General features: G+C 39.7%; 1 protein-coding gene across 2 annotated transcripts in view; it reads left to right on the top strand.

Moving 5' to 3' along the window:
- Positions 1 to 19,691, top strand: part of SREK1 (splicing regulatory glutamic acid and lysine rich protein 1) — a 46,596-nt gene that overhangs the window by 1,433 nt on the left and 25,472 nt on the right. Inside the window, exons 2-3 of one of the 2 annotated variants that reach the window (XM_056112403.1) lie at positions 8,022 to 8,155; positions 13,589 to 13,704. In XM_056112403.1, coding sequence (XP_055968378.1) covers positions 8,022 to 8,155; positions 13,589 to 13,704 — 250 coding nt within the window. Of the gene's footprint in view, positions 1 to 8,021; positions 8,156 to 12,625; positions 13,292 to 13,588; positions 13,705 to 19,691 lie in introns of those variants that run through there. The other variant, XM_056112404.1, reaches the window with a different exon arrangement.

The raw sequence follows: 19,691 nt of genomic DNA, 5'->3' as shown, positions 1-19,691 counted from the left end.
TTACCTGTGTACATCCTTTACCACGGTTAATTTCTTTCTTTTATTCCCCTCCATTCCCATTTCCCATCTTTTTGAAAGTAGTTGCAGATACCACGATATTCATCCCTCAAGACTAAAGTATGTATACTTCAACAAGTATGTTGCCTACGTTGTCACAGTAATATTCGTGGCTAAGCATTTATTTTTAAAATTCAAAGGTAATATGTTTATGGTGGTGTTAACATTTTTGGTCTTGGTGTACAGTTACTTCATCTATGCCCCAGTACTTTTACACTAAGATTAAATACTATTTTGTGTGAAATATTTAAACCCTCCCTTTTCTTTGATTTATGCTGTAACCAGATATCTTCCATTGCATTTTATTTTAAAGTCTTCCATGACATTAATATTGGTTTCGCAGAATAACTCAATTTTGATTTATTTTTTAAGTATATCACATTACATTTTATTTTACATTTGGAACAGTCTGGATTTAGCTTGCTTTTAAATGTTTGGATTTAGATAGTACATTAAAATACTTTTATAGGGGCTGCTCACAGTGTTACTGGACATGGTGGTGTTTCCTTTGATGCTTGTGGGCCACCTGGCCTATCCCAGCTTTGCTTGGTGGTCCATGAAGTGTGAAACGCAGCCCTAGTCACTTGCTAGGCATGTGCTTTGTCACTTGAACCATTTCTGTGCCTTTCAAGTAATACATTTATTTTTTGGTTTTGGAACCATACCCAGTGGTGCTCAGAGCTTACTCCTAGTTCTGTGCTCAGGGATCACAACTGATAGGCTCAGGGAACCTTATGTGGTGCTGAGGTTTGAACCAGGGTCATTGGCGTGCAAGACAAATCCCTGCTGTGCTATCTCACCAGCCCCTTAAGTAATGCATATTTTTGTCAAGACTGTTTCATAAATGCATGCACATGTAAATGTGAATTAGCTGTAGAATATATAAATATGAATTTTATTTAACTTTTGTTTGTTTTTTGGAGGATAGTGGCAAAAGCACTTAGCGATGCCGAGGGGTGCTTCTGTGTTCATGCTTCCTTAGTGATGTTGACGATCAAACCTGGGCCTCCTGAATGCAAAGCATGTGCTTAGCCCATTGAGCTCTCTCTCCTGCCCTGTTTCACTTTGAAAATGCTTTCAGTAGTGTCCTCATTTGGCATTTAAAATATTTCTTAAGGGACTCACAAAAGACTTGGTGTCACCTTAGCCCTTGACAGCCAAGCAAAGGTTGTGGATTCAGGCTGAGAGTTCAAATCCCATGCTTCAGCACGAGCCAGGGCCCTCTGGCCAGTCTAAGGTCTCAGATCCCTGTTGGGGGTGGGATGGGGTGGGAATTTCTTTAGCTGTTGAGAAGAATTTGAGCTGCGTCTCCTTTAGACCCGTGTGTGGAGTGGCCCACCCCAGTGGGGGTCCAGGCTTCCTGAGCACTGCTTGGGAGGCATCTCCCACCTTTTCCAATAGAATTAAAGTGAAGAAGCCTTTGCATTTATGGCACTGTGTGTTTCATTCCTGCCCCCGACCTCCAAGTCAAAGAAGAAAATGCTCTCAACCAGAGTCCATTAATGAGCTTAGTGAGTCATGACTGCAAATCATTTTGCAAATTTGTAGCAATAAAGCACAGATGAACCAAGCAAATTCTTTAATTAATTTTTTTTAATGAAATTCCTCACTGCTGTTTTTCAGAAATACTTTTGCTCTTCAATGAAGTGGTCTTTTTTTTGTTGTTGTTTGTTTTTGCTTTTTCGGTCATACCCAGCCATGCACAGGGGTTACTCCTGGCTTTGCACTCAGTAATTCCTCTTGGCAGTGGTCAGGGAACCATATGGGATGCTGGAGATAGAACCTGGGTGGCCGCGTGCAAGGCAAACGCCCTACCTGTTGTACTATCGCTCCAGCCCCTAATGGAGTGGAGTTGTAAAAGTGATTGATAGGAATTAAAGGCACAGTAGTAGGAGACCAAGAGATGGTACAGTGGTTAGCTAGGCATGTGCCTGACCCTGCTTGATTTCTGACCCACATGCTCTTCTGAGCACCACCAGGTGTGGGTGATGCTGGAGGCATCCAGCATAGCTGGGTGATCTAGGTTTTTCCTGGCACTGCAGGGTCCGAGTGTCATTGCATCCATGGGCCTTTGTGCTGGTTGGCTGAGAATTGCCTCTGGGGCTCCAGGATCTCCTGAGCACCACTTGGGAGTGACTTTCCTCCAAAAATGAAAATGTGCAGTGGTACTAGTTAAATTGAAGACAGACAATTGCTTTGCAATAATAATATTATGGTAGGGCTGGAGCGATAGCACAGCGGGTAGGGCGTTTGCCTTGCAAGCGGCCAACATGGCCGACCCGAGTTCGATTCCTCTGCCCCTCTCGGAGAGCCCGGCCAGCTATCAAGAGTATCTCACCCGCGCGGTAGAGCCTGGCAAGCCCCCCGTGACGTATTCGATATGCCAGACACAGTAACAACAAAGTCTCCAATGGAGACGTTCCTGGGCCTGCTCGAGCAAATCGATGATCAACGGGAGGGCCTTTACCTTTTTTTACCTTTTAATAATATTATATGATTATGCTCTTGGAAACTCTAAATGTCTCTCTTTTTTCGTTTTTGGGCTACACCTCGTGGTGCTCAGGACTTCTAACTGTGCTTAGGGTCACACCTGACAGAGTCAGGGGACATAATGGGGTGCCATTGATCAAACCCATGTGCAAGGCAAACACCCTACCTGCTGTATGACCTCTCTGACCCCCCCCCAGGATTTTTTTTTTAAAGCATTAAGAATTTATATAAGAGGAACTGGAGAGGCCTAGAGGTTAAGTGTGGTAGCAGCCTACTAACTCCTGATTAGTCACTCCTGAGTCCTGCTGAGTGTGTCTGCATCCCTCCCTCCCCTCAGAGATGGGGAGATAGCTCAAAGGGTTAGTGTGCGTGTTTTACATGCTGGTTACCTGGGTTTGATCCTTGGCACTTACAGTCTCCAAGCACTGCTGGGTGAAGTCACCCTTCTCCCGCCCGTCCATGAAAAGAATTAGTAAAACACGAGAAAAGTTATTTTTGTTTTGTGTTTGAGTTGTACCCAGATTTGGTTGCAGTGCGAAGGCGCACCATGTGGTGTTGCTGGGGATGGAATCCAGATCTCCAGGATGCAAAGCAGGCATCCCAGCCCTTTGTGAACTCAACTCTGGCTGAAAAATATGTAATTGTCATCTTTGTTGAACTGCATGCCAGACAAGTGTCCAGAATTTTCACTTAAACTATTTGCACAGTAAGTCAGTCTTGTATGTCATGAAGGCCTTTTCATAGCAGTAACAAATCTCTATTTTTTTTCCAGTAAGCTTTTTATTGAAGTAAAATGTATGTACAGAAAGGTGTGTGGATAGTAGTACAGTGAAGTTTCAGAAAATGAACACAGAACACCTACATCAGGATTATCTGTATCTTATCTTCCTCTCTGCTCCCCTTCCTTTTTTTTTTTTTGGTTGTCGTTGTTGGCCTATACCTAGTGGTGCTTGAGGATCACAGTGTAGCTAGTGTAGCAGTCTGGGTGGCATGCAGGCTAGTCTGTGCTCCAGCTATTTGAGCCATCCCAGTGGCTTTTAATTGTAAGCTTTTTTTTGGGTGGTGGTGTGGGAGGGCATGGTGTCACACCTGGCTATGCTCAGGATTCCTAGTTTTGGGGCCACACCCAGTGATGCTCAGGATTTAGCCCTGGCTCTGTGGCCCGGGATCGCTTTTGGTTAGCTCTGGGTACTATATGGGCTGCGGGGACCGAACCCAGGTTGGCAGCCTGCAAGTAAACCCCCCTACCTGCTATACTGTGGTCCAGACCCTTGGTATGAGGTCTTAACCTGTAGTTGCTTTAGAGTAGTCAGACTCAAGGTTTCTTACTCCCATGGATGTCTAAGTTTGAAATGATAGGTTTCCAAGTTAGGTGTACTTATAAATAAATGTAATTTTAGTTTCCAACAGTGATTAGGTTTCCGTTCTTTGTTTTGGAGAGGAACCTCCCAAATGGAGCTCCGGTGGTTTGTGGGCCTTATCAGTAGTGATTCTTGGACAACTTGGCTGGTTGTCCTAGGGCTAGAAGATGAAGTGCTTTTTGAGTTCTGTGCTACTAGGGATATTCTGGTCACCCAGTGACGGAGGTTTCCAGGGCTGCACCCGGTGATGCCCAGGGCATGTGTATTGGAATTGGGGCCCAGATTTGGTGCATGCCTAGCACACCTAGCTGCTGTAGCATCTCCTGACTCTCCATTCTTTGTTCAAAAATATCTTTTTGGAAATCTTTCAGAAGTGTCAGGGTTTGGCCGAACACTTTGGTGCTGGAAAGAGATAGTTGTTGCAATTGCTAGGGCTTATGCAGCTGGTTTTAGTTATAGATACTTTTGGTTGTGATGTAGAAACTTGGCTTCCCAATGTAAATTGTAGGAGACTATATAGAGATTTCCCTAAATTGAAGAGTAAAGATATCCAGACTTCATAAAGAGCTAGGCCTCTGGTGAACTGGGTCTGGGCACCAGAGGGTATCAATAGCAAGGGTGGTGACGTTAAAATTGTTTTAAAATTTTTTTGAATTTAAATTTCATTTTTCTTTTTGGCCATATATGGAAGGGGTAACTAATCACTTTGATATCTTAAGGTTGCTTTCCAAAGACTTGGAAATTTGAGCCTTGAAGGAAGTGGAATTGCCATTAAAAAGGGGAGTTAAAAGGCCATCTTCTCTAAAATGGAACGCCATGGATAGGAGGGCCTAGATTTAGGCCATATTCTGGAAAGTACTTTCTTGCCTGGTATGCGGGGTAGTTTGTTGAAACCAGAACAATGTTATGCTTTCCTTCTTGTTTTTGGTTTTGGGCCACACCGAGCAGTGCTCAGGGATCACTCCTGGCAGTCTTGGAAGGACCATTTGGGGGTGCTGGGGATCAAACCCAGGTCAGCCTTGTGCAAGGCAAGCGGACTGCCAGCTGTACTAGCGCTCCAGCCCCTGTATTTAAGTAAATTAGAGCCATGGAGTGACAAAATAAAATTGAGGCTTTTAAACTCCATGCTGGCATATTTTGTGAAAGATTGTTAATAAGGAATTTGGATTGGACGTAGAGTTATTGGTTAGGAGACATTGTAGTATCCAGGAGAGAAATGAGATCTGAAGTAAGGCATTAATAATGAAAATTATGGGAAAATGAATATGACAGATATTTGAGAGGCAATATACGGAATTTAGTGGCCATTTGGATGAAGAGAAGAAAAGTGCTTTATTGGTCAAGGTAGTCAGGGTTTTGTTAACAACAGCCAAATTCAGTAGTTTCACAAAAATACTACTTTTTATTGGTTTTAGGGCCACAATTGACTCTGTTCAGGGATTATTCCTGCTGGTGCTCAGAGGACCAAGTGCTGTGGCAGGGATCCGACTGGAATCGACTGCATGCACAGCAGTCATCTTAACCCCTGTACTGTTTCTCTGGCCCCTTTCTTCTTCCACTAAATTTAGTATAAGAAACAATCATTCCATTGTTGTCATTCACTCTGGAATGAGGCTGATTTGTCAGCCACCTCTCTTTTGAATGTTACTGGCAGAGGAAAGAGCAAAATAGTGTGTTCCTTTAACTCCACAGTTACCCCTGTTCACTCCGCTCATCTTTATTTGACCAAAGTTAGTTGCATGGCTTGTTCTAAGGAACAGAGAAATGAATTGTATCATGTGCGTAGGGAATTTTGGCATATTTGGTAAAATATGTACTAAAAATGGTCCCATTATTAGATTTCATACGGTCACATGGGATTTTCGTGAGCTGAGACATGAAGTGTAGGACAAAGGACAGGAGTGAGAAGGAAGGAGGATGGTGGATTTATTTTGGATTCTAAATTAGGTCAGCCCAGTGACCATTCAAGGTGTACTGTGCCAGCAGGTACTTGGATCTGAGTCTGGAGCCTCCGTTGGCAGTTTTGATAACATGATGATGAATTTCGTCTGGATGGGAATTTATGTACTTCAATAATGTATAAAATGATTGACTCAGATGTTGACCATGGGGTAGGCTTATTGGGGTAATATTATTGGGGTAGGCTCGTCTGAATTGGGTGGAATGAATTAGGCAGGAATGAATTGAGTTGGGTTGGGTAAGAGGTGGAATTTTTGTTTTTGCTTCTTTTACTCTGCCTGACTAGTTGTGTCAGTAATATATAAATTCAAGTTCTAAATGCAAATAAATTTTATTATCATAGTATTGAGTAATAAGCATACATATCTAATCATTTTGTTTGAAGATGAATTTGTTATGGAAGACTTCGTTTTAAAAGTGTGAAAATGTGAAGTTGGGGCTGGAGAGAGAGTACAATGACCTACGCTCTTACCTTGCACAATACCAACTAGAGTTTAATCCATGGCACCCCTGTGATCCCCTGAGCCCTGCCATTATTAGTACTAATCTCTGACCCAAGAGCCGAGAGTTATGTCCTGAGCACCACCAGGTGTGAACCTCAAAACCAAACCAAACAATGTGAAATTATAAACTAATATTGCACCAAATGACTTGAAAATTTGAATAATCAAGGTTGTTTGAGAGTTGGAATAAAGATTATTAGACTTAAGTTTCACCTTCATTGCTGCTGGAGTGGGCAACCTGTATTTTTTTTATATTTGTGGGCTATAAGCTATAGGCAGATGGGTTAAGCAGCCGTAGAGAAGCATGTGCATCTATCTGTCCATTAATGTACCAGTACATTATTTTGTGGGCTGGATAGTAAGGAACCATGTTAACTTCCTTAATTTATTTTGTAAGAAATTGTTACTGCTCATGACATGTAAAATAGTTATGAGTATGTTCTTGAGGATAATATATTTTGGAATCTAATAAGATAATTAAGATAATTTTTCCTTCAGGAAAAATTGTTTTTTGGTCTTTTTTTTTTTTTGGAGCAGGTGTCCATACCCAGGAGTGCTGCGCGCTCACTCCATAGTATTTAGGCTACCGTATGAGGTGCTTAGGATCCAACCTAGTTTGGCTGCATGCAAGGCAAGTGCCCTCCCTACCCGCTGTGCATCTTGTTCGCCTGGAAAAAATTGCTTCATCTTTGCTGTGTTTGGTTCCAGCGCCAGGGATCTGTTCCAGAACCTCATGTGAGGTACCTACTTTAGGTCCCAGGTTCCTTTTTCACTCTAAACCTGAGATTGAACTCATGTCCAGATATTTGCTTGTAAATCTCGTGTTGCCTTTTTGCTTATTTCCTTTGCAAATACTTTCACCTGAAACCACAATGCTTCAGCAGCCGTGGGCAGCCTAATAATATATGCAGAAAACCTTAATTTTATTTTCTCTTGTCTGATTGTTTCCAATTTTGTGCAGTTTTTAGCTCTTTGTGTGCCAGGGAATCACCCTAAGTAGGGTTAGTGTTGGAAGCAGTTACAGAGTATGGGAGATTTGAGAATTGTCTCGTATAAAGCATCAAACCCAGTTCAGCTGCTTCCCCACTGTACTATCCCTACAGAACTCAGAAATATTTTTTCTATTGATACAGAACTGACATAAAGTGTGTACAGTATTTCAGATTTGCAGCCTTTATTCAGTATTTTTGATACTTGTGTCTGTTGTAGAATGATCATTATAATAAATAACTTTACATCGCCTCACAGTTACAAGTTTTCCCCTTGCGATGAGAATTTTTAGGATTACTCTCTCAGCAGCTGTTAGGTATGCAGGATAGCGCCATTGCCTCTTTCTGCCAGGCTCTTCATTACCCCCTCCTCACCTTCATCCTTTTATTCTTCTGTTTTTGTGGCTATATCCGGTGGTGTTGGTGCCAGGGTGGGGAGGCCTCCTGTGTGCAGACTCTGCCTGTTGAGCTCTCTCTCTGCCCCCCACGCCCGACTTGACCTTATACCTGGAAATTTGTGCCTTTTGACTCTCACAACAAAACGTCTTAAGTTTTGATCATCAAAGATTATTGTGAAGCTGTAAGAAAGAAGCTTTAAATGAAAGTGGCAGAACCAACCAAACGTTGATTAATCTAATCATTTTTCTTCTTTTATCTTGCAGCAACGCACCTCTTGCTTTTTCTTCCAAAGTATGTTATGTTAAGTTTCGTGACCCATCAAGTGTTGGCGTGGCCCAGCATCTAACTAACACGGTTTTTATTGACAGAGCTCTGATAGTTGTTCCTTGTGCAGAAGGTTGGTATCTCACATGTTTTTTGCTATTATTTTAAATTCTGTCCTGTCTGTTACTATTTTTCTAGAAATTGGCAGGTACATAAATGTGTGTTTGTATAGAAGAATGAGATTTGGAGCAGAGATTTTACCTAATAAGCTATATTAACAGGTTAACTAAATATTTAAGTCTTAGATTTTATGGCTGATCATTAAAAAGTTCATAAATTCTTTGGTTTCACAGGATTACTTTGGCTTTCTGTAATTTACAAGTTTTAAAGAAAGCTGTCTAAAATTAAATTTGGTAAGGAAATGATTTTAACTGGGTAAATAAGTTAGCCTTTGCTCCTGTGTGAACAGTATTAATGATAGCACATAAATAGAAATATACACATTTTTTCAAATTGGGGTTAACTGATTCTGATAAGAAAACTATTCTTAATTTAAGTACTACCTTATGATAATTTACCTTATTGCTACAGAGACCATTATTTCTTTTTTACTATAATTGGCACGCAACTGGGTTTTTTTTTATTGACTTTTTAAGGGAAAAAAATCTTATAATTAAGAGAAAAATCATGGAAAGCTATTTTTTAAAGCTGCTGGTAAAATAATTGCTAAAGATGAGAATAGGACCAAAAGCCTTATTTTTGTTAAATTTTGTAATAAGACCTGTTTTAATAGCTAATTATTACTAATATTAATGTTTTAAGGAAAATTCTGTCTGTTTGCAGAGCCACTTATCTATAATAGGCTGTGCTGAGTTTGACAGTTCTGGTGTGTTAATACATTTATTCAGAGCACTTGACTATGCCATATGTACACTGATTTTTTTTAATTGGGTTATTATAATTTAAATGTCTTTAAGACGTTTTCACTGGTGGATGGTGATAAATATTCAGCAACATCAAGTTGAATGAACTTTCGTGTTTTAAAAGCTCGTAGAAACTGGGCTAACAATTAAAATAACTTTACAAATAATAAGCAGAGTGCTGGACTTTTTTCAGTGTTTCATGTTTATTTCAGGATATCTATTCTGGGATATAAAAAAATAAATTAGATTTAGCAAGTAACCATTCTGTTATTTTTGAAGTCCCAGAATAGGCCATTCTGGATATTTTTCAGATAAAATGGGAGGGTATTTTTTCCATGCTCAAGTCAGAGAGGGAAGAATGAAAAAGGATTGAAGTTATTTACCAGCACAATCTGTCTTTTTGTGATTTATAAGGGGGTCATATATGGGGTCCCAGAAATGGAGAGCAAGCTGGATGAGAGCTTATAATGGTTTAATTCTGCATCCCAAGCTCAAACTATTTTACACCAAGTAAACTGCGTGGGAAAAAGGAAATCACAGGGTTTATAAAATCGAAATATTATATCATAAAATTAAACCACCACCAACACATGACTTGATTATAGTGTGTTCATAAGAGAAATGGAAGAAGAATTTATTGGTGTTGCCCTGTTGGAACGTTTCTACATTCCCACAGAATTTTTCATACATCTGAGAAAACTCTTGAGTTACAAACATTAAGGTTCGGGCATGTAGAGTTTCCTTTTAAAATTTGTTTTACTTGATAGAAATGAATAAATGCAGATTTATTATAATAGCTTTAAAATGCTTTTAATTCTGTGATTTTGATGGCTGTTACTCTGAGCATAAAAATTCAAGTGTATCTTTATTAAAATTTGGTTATGTCTTTTAATAGAACACTGACCTATCAAATAATTGGTATTAGAAAAGCTCTCAGATATGTATTTTCGTTGGCTAAATAGCAGATCAATTTATGGAACCTGAAGAATATCACAGGGAGCTGTTAAAGATCTGATCATGCACTGCAAGCAAAGTTTTATTTTAATGTATTATTACGCTAAAATCTGGCAAAGTGAGTTTGTAATAAACCAGAGGAATGAGTTCTAGGAAAGTAAGTTTTGTGAGAGACGTACTGTACTGTAAGCAGCCATCTATTCACGTCACTGACTGCATTGATGTTACAGAAACAGCATTGTGAAAGAAATGAGAAAACCGTAGGAAAATTTTAGGAAAAGTTTTTTCAGTTTCTTTCAATTTGCTGTTTTTTTTATTGCAGACAGCATTGTGAGAAGATCCTAAGCTGTGTAAATAAGGTTTGATGTGTAATAGTTGATACATATTAAACATTAGCTATTGTTAAAGCCATTTCAAAGTAAAATATACTTTCATTATACTCATCCAAATCTGACCTCTTTTTGTTGTTGCGTGCATCTCAGATTTCTTTTTATAAATGTTAACACTTAGAAAAAGATACGGTCAGACGTAATAGCATGGGTGTCAGCCTAATCATCAGTCATAACTTTATGTCCACATTTTCTGGTAGATGGATTTTGACTATTAATTTGGTTTTGTATGTTTTCTCTGTGTGATATTTGTGCATTATTAGATGACTAGACTGGCCAAGGCAGACCTGTTACACTTGCCTGAGTTAGGCCTTGTTTGCCATGCCATAAGCCTGCCGCCAAGTGAAACCTTCATTGGGGAAATGAGATCGGAGTCTGAACCGCAGAAGATGGACGCCCTGTCTCTGTTTTTTATTGTTTTGCTTTAATTTCCTTTTCTTTTCTTTATTTTGTCCCTTTTTTGTTTTTGTTTTTGTTTTTTGTTTTGTTAAATCTCTTTCACTTGAACTCGCGAGCTGGTTTTCCAGTTCTTTGTAAATGGTATTCCATTAAGGTTTCGTGACATTGCAATGCAAATTATATCGGGAGGTGGTCAGAAGAGCCCAACCTTAATATCAAATACATTTCATGCAGTAAATTCGAATACAGTGTTGGGGGCCCAGTATGATTTTAAGTGGTGTTTATGGACTAGTAGGGTACATTTTATTCTTGAAACAGGGAACAGTGACGGTGTCAGGACCACCTTCTAATCTTAGTGCTACGTGGTCGCAGCCTCCCCTTCCCCCAAGTCTATACATTCCCCTTAGAATTTAGGATCTAGGGAAAGGGTAAAATTTTAAAAACAATAGTGGGGTACAAAATAAGAAGAGACTCTCACTTTTATGACGAATAATTGCAGATGAACATTTATTTCCTTAACTTAAAGAATCAGTTGCCTGTGTGGGGAATGAAAATCTGAGAAATTGTTGATCATTTGCATTTGTGTTCACTGTTTGCTTGAATTTTTTGTTGAAAAATATTTAGAAAAATATTTAGAGGTTACTGACTTCTAAGTTGATCCAGAGATTGGGACTAATATTTTATTACTGTGAAAGATAATGCTTTTCCTTGGTTGTCCTTGAGAAGTACAGTTTGGGAAAAATGCTAAATGCCTGTTTACGATTCTATATACTTCTGTCGCATTTGTAGGGTCAATTAAAGACATTTTGTCTTGGAAGTCAAAGTGAGATTTTTTTCTTCTAAAAGTATCTTTCGTATTAAGATGTATCAAGAGATTTAAATTTGTGATAATTTACTACTGTGAGAAGCAGCGTCAGGCAGTTTACTAATTATTTTTAAGCTAAAATGAAGAAGTTTCACCTGTATTTTTGGATAGTCTTTGTTTATATAGTTTTTCTATACTGTTTGTATGGATAATTTTGCTGATTTAATTGACAAGTAAGGTGACATTGCTAGATTAAATCTTTTAAATGTATAAATTAGGGTTTGCACATTAGAAATTTGGTTGACTTTTTTCAAGGTGTGCTCAGTTTTTAGACATTTGAAAAGTACCTGTTTTTAGCAGATGAAGCTGGTCTGATAGCAATATAAATAGTTAAAAAGTGGATGTACAGCTAAATGTAAAAAAATAGTAACTAATACAAAGTAGTTTTATGTCTGCAGTAGTCTACCTTTTATTTATCTTAATGCATGTTTTAAAATCTGCTTTTAGAATTTACTTTGAGATAAGTAATTTTAGATTAGTAAACTAAACTAATTTACTAATTATTTTTAATAGTGGTTAGAAAGTGGTTAGAAAGCTTTAAAAAAGTAGGTTTTTGCTAATGTAATTTTTATGTTTCTATAAATAAGGTATAAACCATTCTTTAAATGAAATTTTAAAATTCATCTTGACTTCTCTTTGTATTTAGAGATAATTTGGATAATAATGTTTAGAAATTTATTCCTACACGTCTGGTTATTTTAAATAGATTTTTACCACAAGACCCCAGTCTGGTGCTTTGGGAAATTTACTTCGTTTGCTCCTTTCAGTTTAGCATGATATTATTGTACAGTTTTAAATTACTTTTGAAAATTCAAAATGATATTGCATAGTCAGCTAGCATATAATACAAACAATAATTATAAAATAACTATATATTGTTAGCTTTTAAAGAAATTTGGGGGGTGGGTGGGATAGGTAAGAGAAGACCAGGGGGGAAAATGTGTGAAAATTGCAGTCTTTATTAGAATTAATTGTATTTCATTAATATGAAGTGTTAATTTGAGTAAAGTCTTCATTTTTTAGCCATTGTTTAAGTCATAGGAATTAAGTAAATTTTTTAGCCATTGTTTAGTCATAGGAATTAGTGTCTAAGGTTATTTTAGTGGAGTTGTTAGGCAATTTAAATGTTTATAAGCAAACCGTTTAGGCATTAACGACCCCTCTTCAAATAAGTATACATGAATTTATTCTAAAGTTAGTAGTGTAAAAAGATGACTGAGAATAGGGAGCTTTTTTGGTTAATCATGCTTGAAAATGTTAGCGTTCACAGAGGCATTTTCTTGGGAACTGAATTTTTGGGGCACCTCTATTGTTGGTGAGTTGCCATATAAATGAAACAAGTGAAAGCCTCTGTTGAAGCTGTTAAGTTGCTGTAGGCTTTAGTTTTTTTCTTCTGTCTACTTGAATTGAGTCTTTAGGAATATTATCAAAATTGTTTGCACCACAAGTAGGTAGTTTCAGTAACAGGAGCACTCGGTGAGGGACAAATTTCAATTCGCACATATTTGTTTTTTCTTTTTCTTTTTTTTGACTAATTTGGTTATTTGCCATTTCTGGGGATTAAACTTTAAAAAATGTTCTTCTTTTCTGTATCTGATGTTCTGTGTGCTATTAGTGATGCAGCCAACACGAACGGTTGTCATGTGTAACACAACTTTCGATCACCGCGAAAACACCGTCCTGGGAAAGCGTCCATGCTTGATATCGTTTGGTTCATGAACATTAAGTTTCCAGTACAGGTGACCCATAGCTCAAAGTGTTAAATAATTGTCTACATTATTCAATTTTTAAAATAATATTCCATTAATGAGATTGCTAGTCTTTGAAATTTTGCTCACTTTTATTTTTCCTGGTAGAGCAGGATAAAAGGAAAGACTTAAGTTCTTATTTATTTCTTTATTCGGATCTGATAGATAGATTCATTTATTATTATAATTCTTTTTTTAAGTACAAGGGTAATTGTAAAATCATAGTGTAAAAGTAAAAGTTTGTGTGGTGTTTCTGCTTTTTGTAATGTCTGAAACTTGCCTCCGCAGGTAAAATCCCAGAGGAATCCAAAGCCCTCTCTTTACTAGCCCCTGCACCAACCATGACAAGCCTGATGCCCGGTGCGGGCTTGCTTCCCATACCCACTCCGAATCCCCTGACCACAGTAAGTGCCATTCGCATCATCCGGAAATTGGGGGTGAACACTCGGCCACGTAAAAAAAGCCACCGAATAAAGAGTTGGGCACATGTTTGTTTTTCTTGTTTCTTTTATGTTCTTTGTATTTCTGATTATTATTTTTTAATGGAGAGGAAATGTCTACCTAATTTCACTCCCCTCCCCCCATATAATCACGGACCGAAGATTTTTTGAGTTGACTCGCTGTCAGATACACAGTTCAAAAGTTGTTCGTGATTGAGTTCAGTCATGTCATGGTTCAGCACCCATCTCTTCCTAGTGTCCCTTCCCCCAGCCTACCTTGATGACAGACAATTTTCTCCTCTCCCTCCTCCTCTTCCTCCGCTTTCTACCTCATCCTTTCCTTCCTCCTCCCCTTTTAGGAACTCAGGTTTGCGTTGCCCTTACAAAGATTATCACGAATGTCAGTTTCCCTCCCTCAGCACCCAGTTCTCATCACTGACTTTTAACTGCCTTTTGGAATGGGGGAATTGTGAAGTGATTGGGGATTCATTTATATTTGAGAACTGAAGTAGATTATTCATTAGAAAATTGCTTTCTGGAACTTAGCATTTCAGATAGCATGAGGAATTGGGATAATTGTTGCCATATTTCTTAATTTATGACGATTACATGCATTTAAATTAAATGATCCACAACCTTGGTAACAGGAGAAAATATCTTAGCAGCAGCTTTCTGATACTGGAAAAATGTAACAAGGTAAACATATGACAGGAAAATTTTTTCATTGTGTAGAATTGAGTGATGCCACCAGTAGATGGAAAGTCAAAGACTCGATGGTTATTGGGCCCTTGGTTTTTAGATAAAAGATCCTGTTCTGTTTTTAAGAAGAGTCCATTTTCTTCCCAAAGAATCCAAAGCAAAGGTAAAACTCAATTCAAATCAGGCTCTGCGGTGCAGGATTATTAAGGAGGGAACATTTTGTTGCTTATTTGCTTCTGGACCCTACCAGAGGTCCTTGATCCTCCAGTGCTGCGTGCTGCCTTCTTTTGTTAAGCAGAATAGCAATGAACTCCTGACTTAGTCTTGAAAATTTCATTACTGGAGTAAAGTTTACTGTGATTTCTTTCCTGACTGTCACCATCTTTGGAAAGCTTCTATTTCAGAAGTTTTGTGATTCACTTCACTTTGTTGGAGAACCTTGCCTTGGAGGCATCACACCCGTACGTTTGCACCTGTGTGCGAGCAGTCTTGTTTTGAAGCTGTGTTCAGTGGCTCTGCCTGTATCACGTAGGCCCTGCTCGTCTTGGCTCAGCCTCGAGTCCTTTTCTAATTATGGAGTGCCTAGCTGTTTTTTCCTTTATGCTTCACTGTTTATTACATCAGTGCATTTTTGGTATTCCTTGGTAGAATTTCTGCAGTTTATGTTAGTGTCAAATTGATAAATGGTTTGAGATTTGAATTTTTTTTTCTTCTGGGAGGGGAGGGGAGGGGACATGCTCAGGGCACCTGGAAGTGTTCAGGGCTTCTGGTTCTCCTCAGGGATCTCTCCTGGTGGGACTTGGGGACTATATGAGGTGCCAGCGATTAACAAGGCAAACACCTTACCCATTGTACTGTTGCTCTGGCCCCAGTTTGGGAGTTTTTCTTTTGGCCTCCCACGCAGTCCTCCGGAGGTCTGGGGACTATGCTGATGATTCGTGGCCTCCTGGATGGCAGGTCAGTGTAGGGTCTCAGGATGCTCTGGCTTTCCAGGCTCTGTGGTAACAGGGATTCCTGGGCTACTCCTCGGCCTCACTCTGCTGTACTTGGGACCTACCAGGCCTGTACCCAGTGAGGCTCAGAGAACATGTGGTGCCAGGAACAAACTATCTCTCAGTTACCAAATTATCTCCCAGCCTCAATATTTTGAGGTTTATACTTAACTGTTGCAAGTAGGTGAAGATCAGCTGATTGGCAGGAACAAATCGGAGGATGCCTGTATTGTGGATGAGCTGCATTTCAACACTGTTCTACTTTGTGTATTGTTTATATTGCCCAAAAGTTGCTCAGTGTGTTCAGTGCCCTCTCCCCCTCGACTCCCTTCTACTCTTTTTTTAAAAATTTTATTTATTTATTTTTTGGGTTTTACCTGGCAATGCACAGGGGTTATTCCTGGCTTTGCACTGAGGAATTACTCCTGGCGGTGCTCAGGGGACCATATGGGATGCTGGGAATCGAACCCGGGTCGGTCGCATGCAAGGCAAACGCCCTACCCGCGGTGCTATAGCTCCAGTCCCTTGACTCCCTTTTTCTCTTTCTTTATCCCTCCTCCTTTCTTCCCTCCCTCCCCTTTCTTTTTTGGGCTCTCCCAAGCAATGTTTAGAAGACTTGGAGGCCATTCTCTGCTTTAATTGGCTTGGGACCCACTGCCTCTGTGGCTGATGGTGGGGACATGCAGTGTGGGGATTGAACTAAGGACCTTTTGTCTCCCTTGTCCTCATATACTATCTTAACGGAAACTACTAGTTTCAGTATTAGACAAGAATTTTACAGTAAAGGTCTGCTCGGAACAAACACGACAAAAGCACAAGTCAGGTGCAGTCTTGGAAACCCTTTTGTACCACTGGGGTGACCCAGGTAATCCCTGGTACTGCAGGGCCTGACTGTGCTGCATTCTCAGGCCTTGGCATTGAACTGCATTTCTAGTTGGCTAACATTGCCAGTGGGTTCCCAGGCCTTTGGGGCAATGCTTGGGTGTCCCCTAAAAAAATATGAGCTCAGATAAATGGTTCTTGATTTTTATGTCCCCAAGTTCTAGGACTAGACTCTGTATCATTTTCGTAATTTCTATAATTTGATAAAAGCTAGGATACATAATTTTGTGGTGCTCAGGGTTTACACCTGTCTATGCTCAGGGGTCAGTCCCGGTGGGGTTCTCCGGGCCACCATTTGCAGAGCCCAGGATCAGACTAGGCTTGGATACATGCAGGGCAAATGCCTTAACTGCTGTACTATTTCTCTGGTCCTAGAATACGTACTTTAAAATGTCTTTAATAGGGGATAGAGCATAAGACAGTGAGTAGGGCATTTGCCTTGCATGTACTGACCCAGGTTTGATCCCCAGCATCCCTTATGATCCCTTAAGCACCACTGGGAATAACCCCAGGTGTGCCCCCCCCCCCCCCAAAAAATAAATCCAAAGAACAAAGAACTTTCCAGTGTCATTGAAATTTATTACTGCAGTGCTGAAGTTTTTCGTAGTGGCTTGGAAATCATGAAAGTATCATGAAAATGTGCTGATTAAGGTAACTACTAATTTATAGTACTCTCTCATAGTTATACCACTATACATTTTTATCTGTTTCTGTGTAGTCTGATTTTGAGTTTGAAGTAATTTTGTAGTGATTCTATTGTTAAGAGAATACCATGTTTTCAAGTACTGTTTGCAGTATTGGATTTAAATGAAAGGAAAGAAAATGCAGTACCAATTATACTAGTGTTCTTCAGTCTCTCTATACCTGTGTACTGGCAGAGAGTATCGTGTTACAAAGTGCTGGCTGGAGTATGAAATATTAAATTTAAGCGAGAGGGAAGAAAATAGATTATTACTTATACATCTTGTGGACTTGAATGTGTCATGCATACCTTTTGGCAGTTACAACCAAGTGGCAAACCCTGGTTGTCAGCCTTTCTGTACCTTTGGACTGCACCTTTCTGCAGTCTGGACTGGTGGTTGAAGACCTTTGGGTTATACCATTTCCTCTTGGCATACTAACTTAAATCATTTCTTTAGCGGAAAAAGTTATTTTGTGAGCTGGACACAATTCATGGAATCTTTCTCTGCATAAAAATTAGTGTTAAGAGGCTGGAGAGAGAGTACTGGCATTAAGGCACTTCACAGCATATGGTCCTCTGAGCACAGCCCAGAGTATCTCAAGTATTACAGCTCAGATCTCTCCTCCCATCCAATCCTCCCTTCCCAAAAAAGATTGAGGGGCCAGAGTGGTAGTGCCAAGGGTAGGGAGCTATTTCCAGTTTTTATTTTAGGGAACTGGTGCTGGGGACTGCAGGAAGACACCCATTAGTATGCAGGCACCTCAGTGGCGACAGCCTGTGGTGCTTTGGGGAGGGGGGTGGGAGCCAGGGGTCTAATTCAGGCCCTAATGCATGCCCTGTTCTCCGTGTGCTGTCACTAAAGCCCTGAAAATGCTTTCTAATTAACAGCTCATTTGAGTTGGGCTTTTCTGAAAATTATACTTAATGTATTTTAACATTCTAATTTTTGGATGTCCTTTTTTCTGTCCGTAGAAAATGTTTTTGCTGTTTGTGAATATTTTCTCTTGATGTACTTGCATGAGTGATTCCCTAGTACTATAAATAAAGGGGTGTGTGTGGGGGAGGAGGGTTAGTTAGCAGTGATATTAAATTAATGTAGTTTGCTGCCTTGAGGGGAAACGGTTTCCTTTATATCCAGTTATATATAGTCGGTTACAAAACATAATTTGTGAAGAACATCTTTATTCATTCATTTATTAAAATTTTTTAATTTTGGATTTTTTTTTTTTCTTTTTGGGTCACACCCGGCGATGCATAGGGGTTACTCCTGCTCTGCACTCAGGAGTTACTCCTGGCGGTGCTCAGGGGACCATATGTGATGCTGGGAATCGAACCTGGGTCGGCTGCGTGCAAGGCAAACACCCTACCTGCTGTGCTATCACTCCAGCCCCAAGAACATCTTAATTTAAAAACAGGAAAGATGGCTTGTTTTGGTTTGGCTTCTGGATACCTCTCTGACCTTTTTATCTTACCTGTTTCTCTTGCTTATTCTACTTAGCTATGTTTATCTTATTTCATTGACATACCAAGTTTATTTCTGCCTTGGCTTTTGTATTCAACTCTTGCTAAAACTTTTTTCCATGGGGCTGGAGAGATTGTGTAGTGGGCAAGATTTTTTTCCTTGGCACGTGGCCAACCTGTGTTTGATCCTCAGCAGCCCATGTGGTCTCCTGAGCCCGGCCAGGAATGATTCCTGAGCAGGCAGGTGTGGCACTAAAACAAAACAAAGAAACACCATTTCGTTTTAGACCTTAAAAAGGTTAAGAGTGGAACCTTTAGTGAGGTTTCTGCTTATGGTTTCTGCTTGAAGTCTCACATTGTCAAGGGAGGCCAAGGTTTCTGTGTTAGAGGGGAAAATGTCACCTCTGGAGTCCCAGTCATCTTTGACCTTGAAAGACCAAAAGGGCGAACTAAATGCTTAGGTGCCAGAGTTAGAAATAGACCGAAGAAGGGTAGTCAGTTTTCCAGAGCAGCCTCATCCAGTAGAACTTTCTGCTGTGAGAGAAATGGCTGTATCTGTATTAACAAGTATAGTAGCCACGCGTGGTGAATGGCAGTTTGAAATATGACTAGTGTGACAGAGTTTAAATTTAAAACCCAAGAATTTGTAATTAATAAGTATATAGAAAAATGGTATAGTGAGTGAAGAACAAGTAAAAGTTTCCAAAACAGTTGAATTTTCAGTTTGGAAAACAAAGGTGTTGGATCAGATGATTTACTTTTCCAATTTAAAGTTCAGTTCATACTTGTATACAGTTGTGTTTCATAGTGAAGAAAAAGTTGATCTGATTTTTCATCTGTGCATCTTGCATCATAGAATACGGAGAGGCTGTGAGGGAGGAGTCTGATTATGAAAGCAATGCATGGGCAAAGTCATTGCTCAGAGCACAGAAGCCTTACAGAGAAGAGATCATTCCGCCATTGTTTGTTTTGGGGCCACACCTCGCTATGCTCATGGGTCACTCCTGACTGCACTCAGAAACTGCTTGTGGTTGTGCTCCGACTGCCATATGGGTTGTCAGGATTGAACCTGGATCAGCCCTTTCCAAGGCAAACACTATGTGCTCAACTATCGCTCCAACCCATTCCACCATTTTGAACTGAGTTAGTAACATGATAATTTGAAATGTTGTCAGTGAGCATCAGCTCTTACTATCTGCTAGTAGCAAGATGTATAGATTTTAATAAAAAACAGT

Source organism: Sorex fumeus, unplaced genomic scaffold, assembly GCF_029834395.1.
Source record: "Sorex fumeus unplaced genomic scaffold, SorFum_2.1 ptg000018l, whole genome shotgun sequence".
Taxonomy (NCBI): Eukaryota; Metazoa; Chordata; class Mammalia; order Eulipotyphla; family Soricidae; genus Sorex; species Sorex fumeus.
The sequence above is the reverse complement of the archived record's forward strand: the minus strand, read 5'-3'. Positions and strand labels throughout refer to the sequence as shown.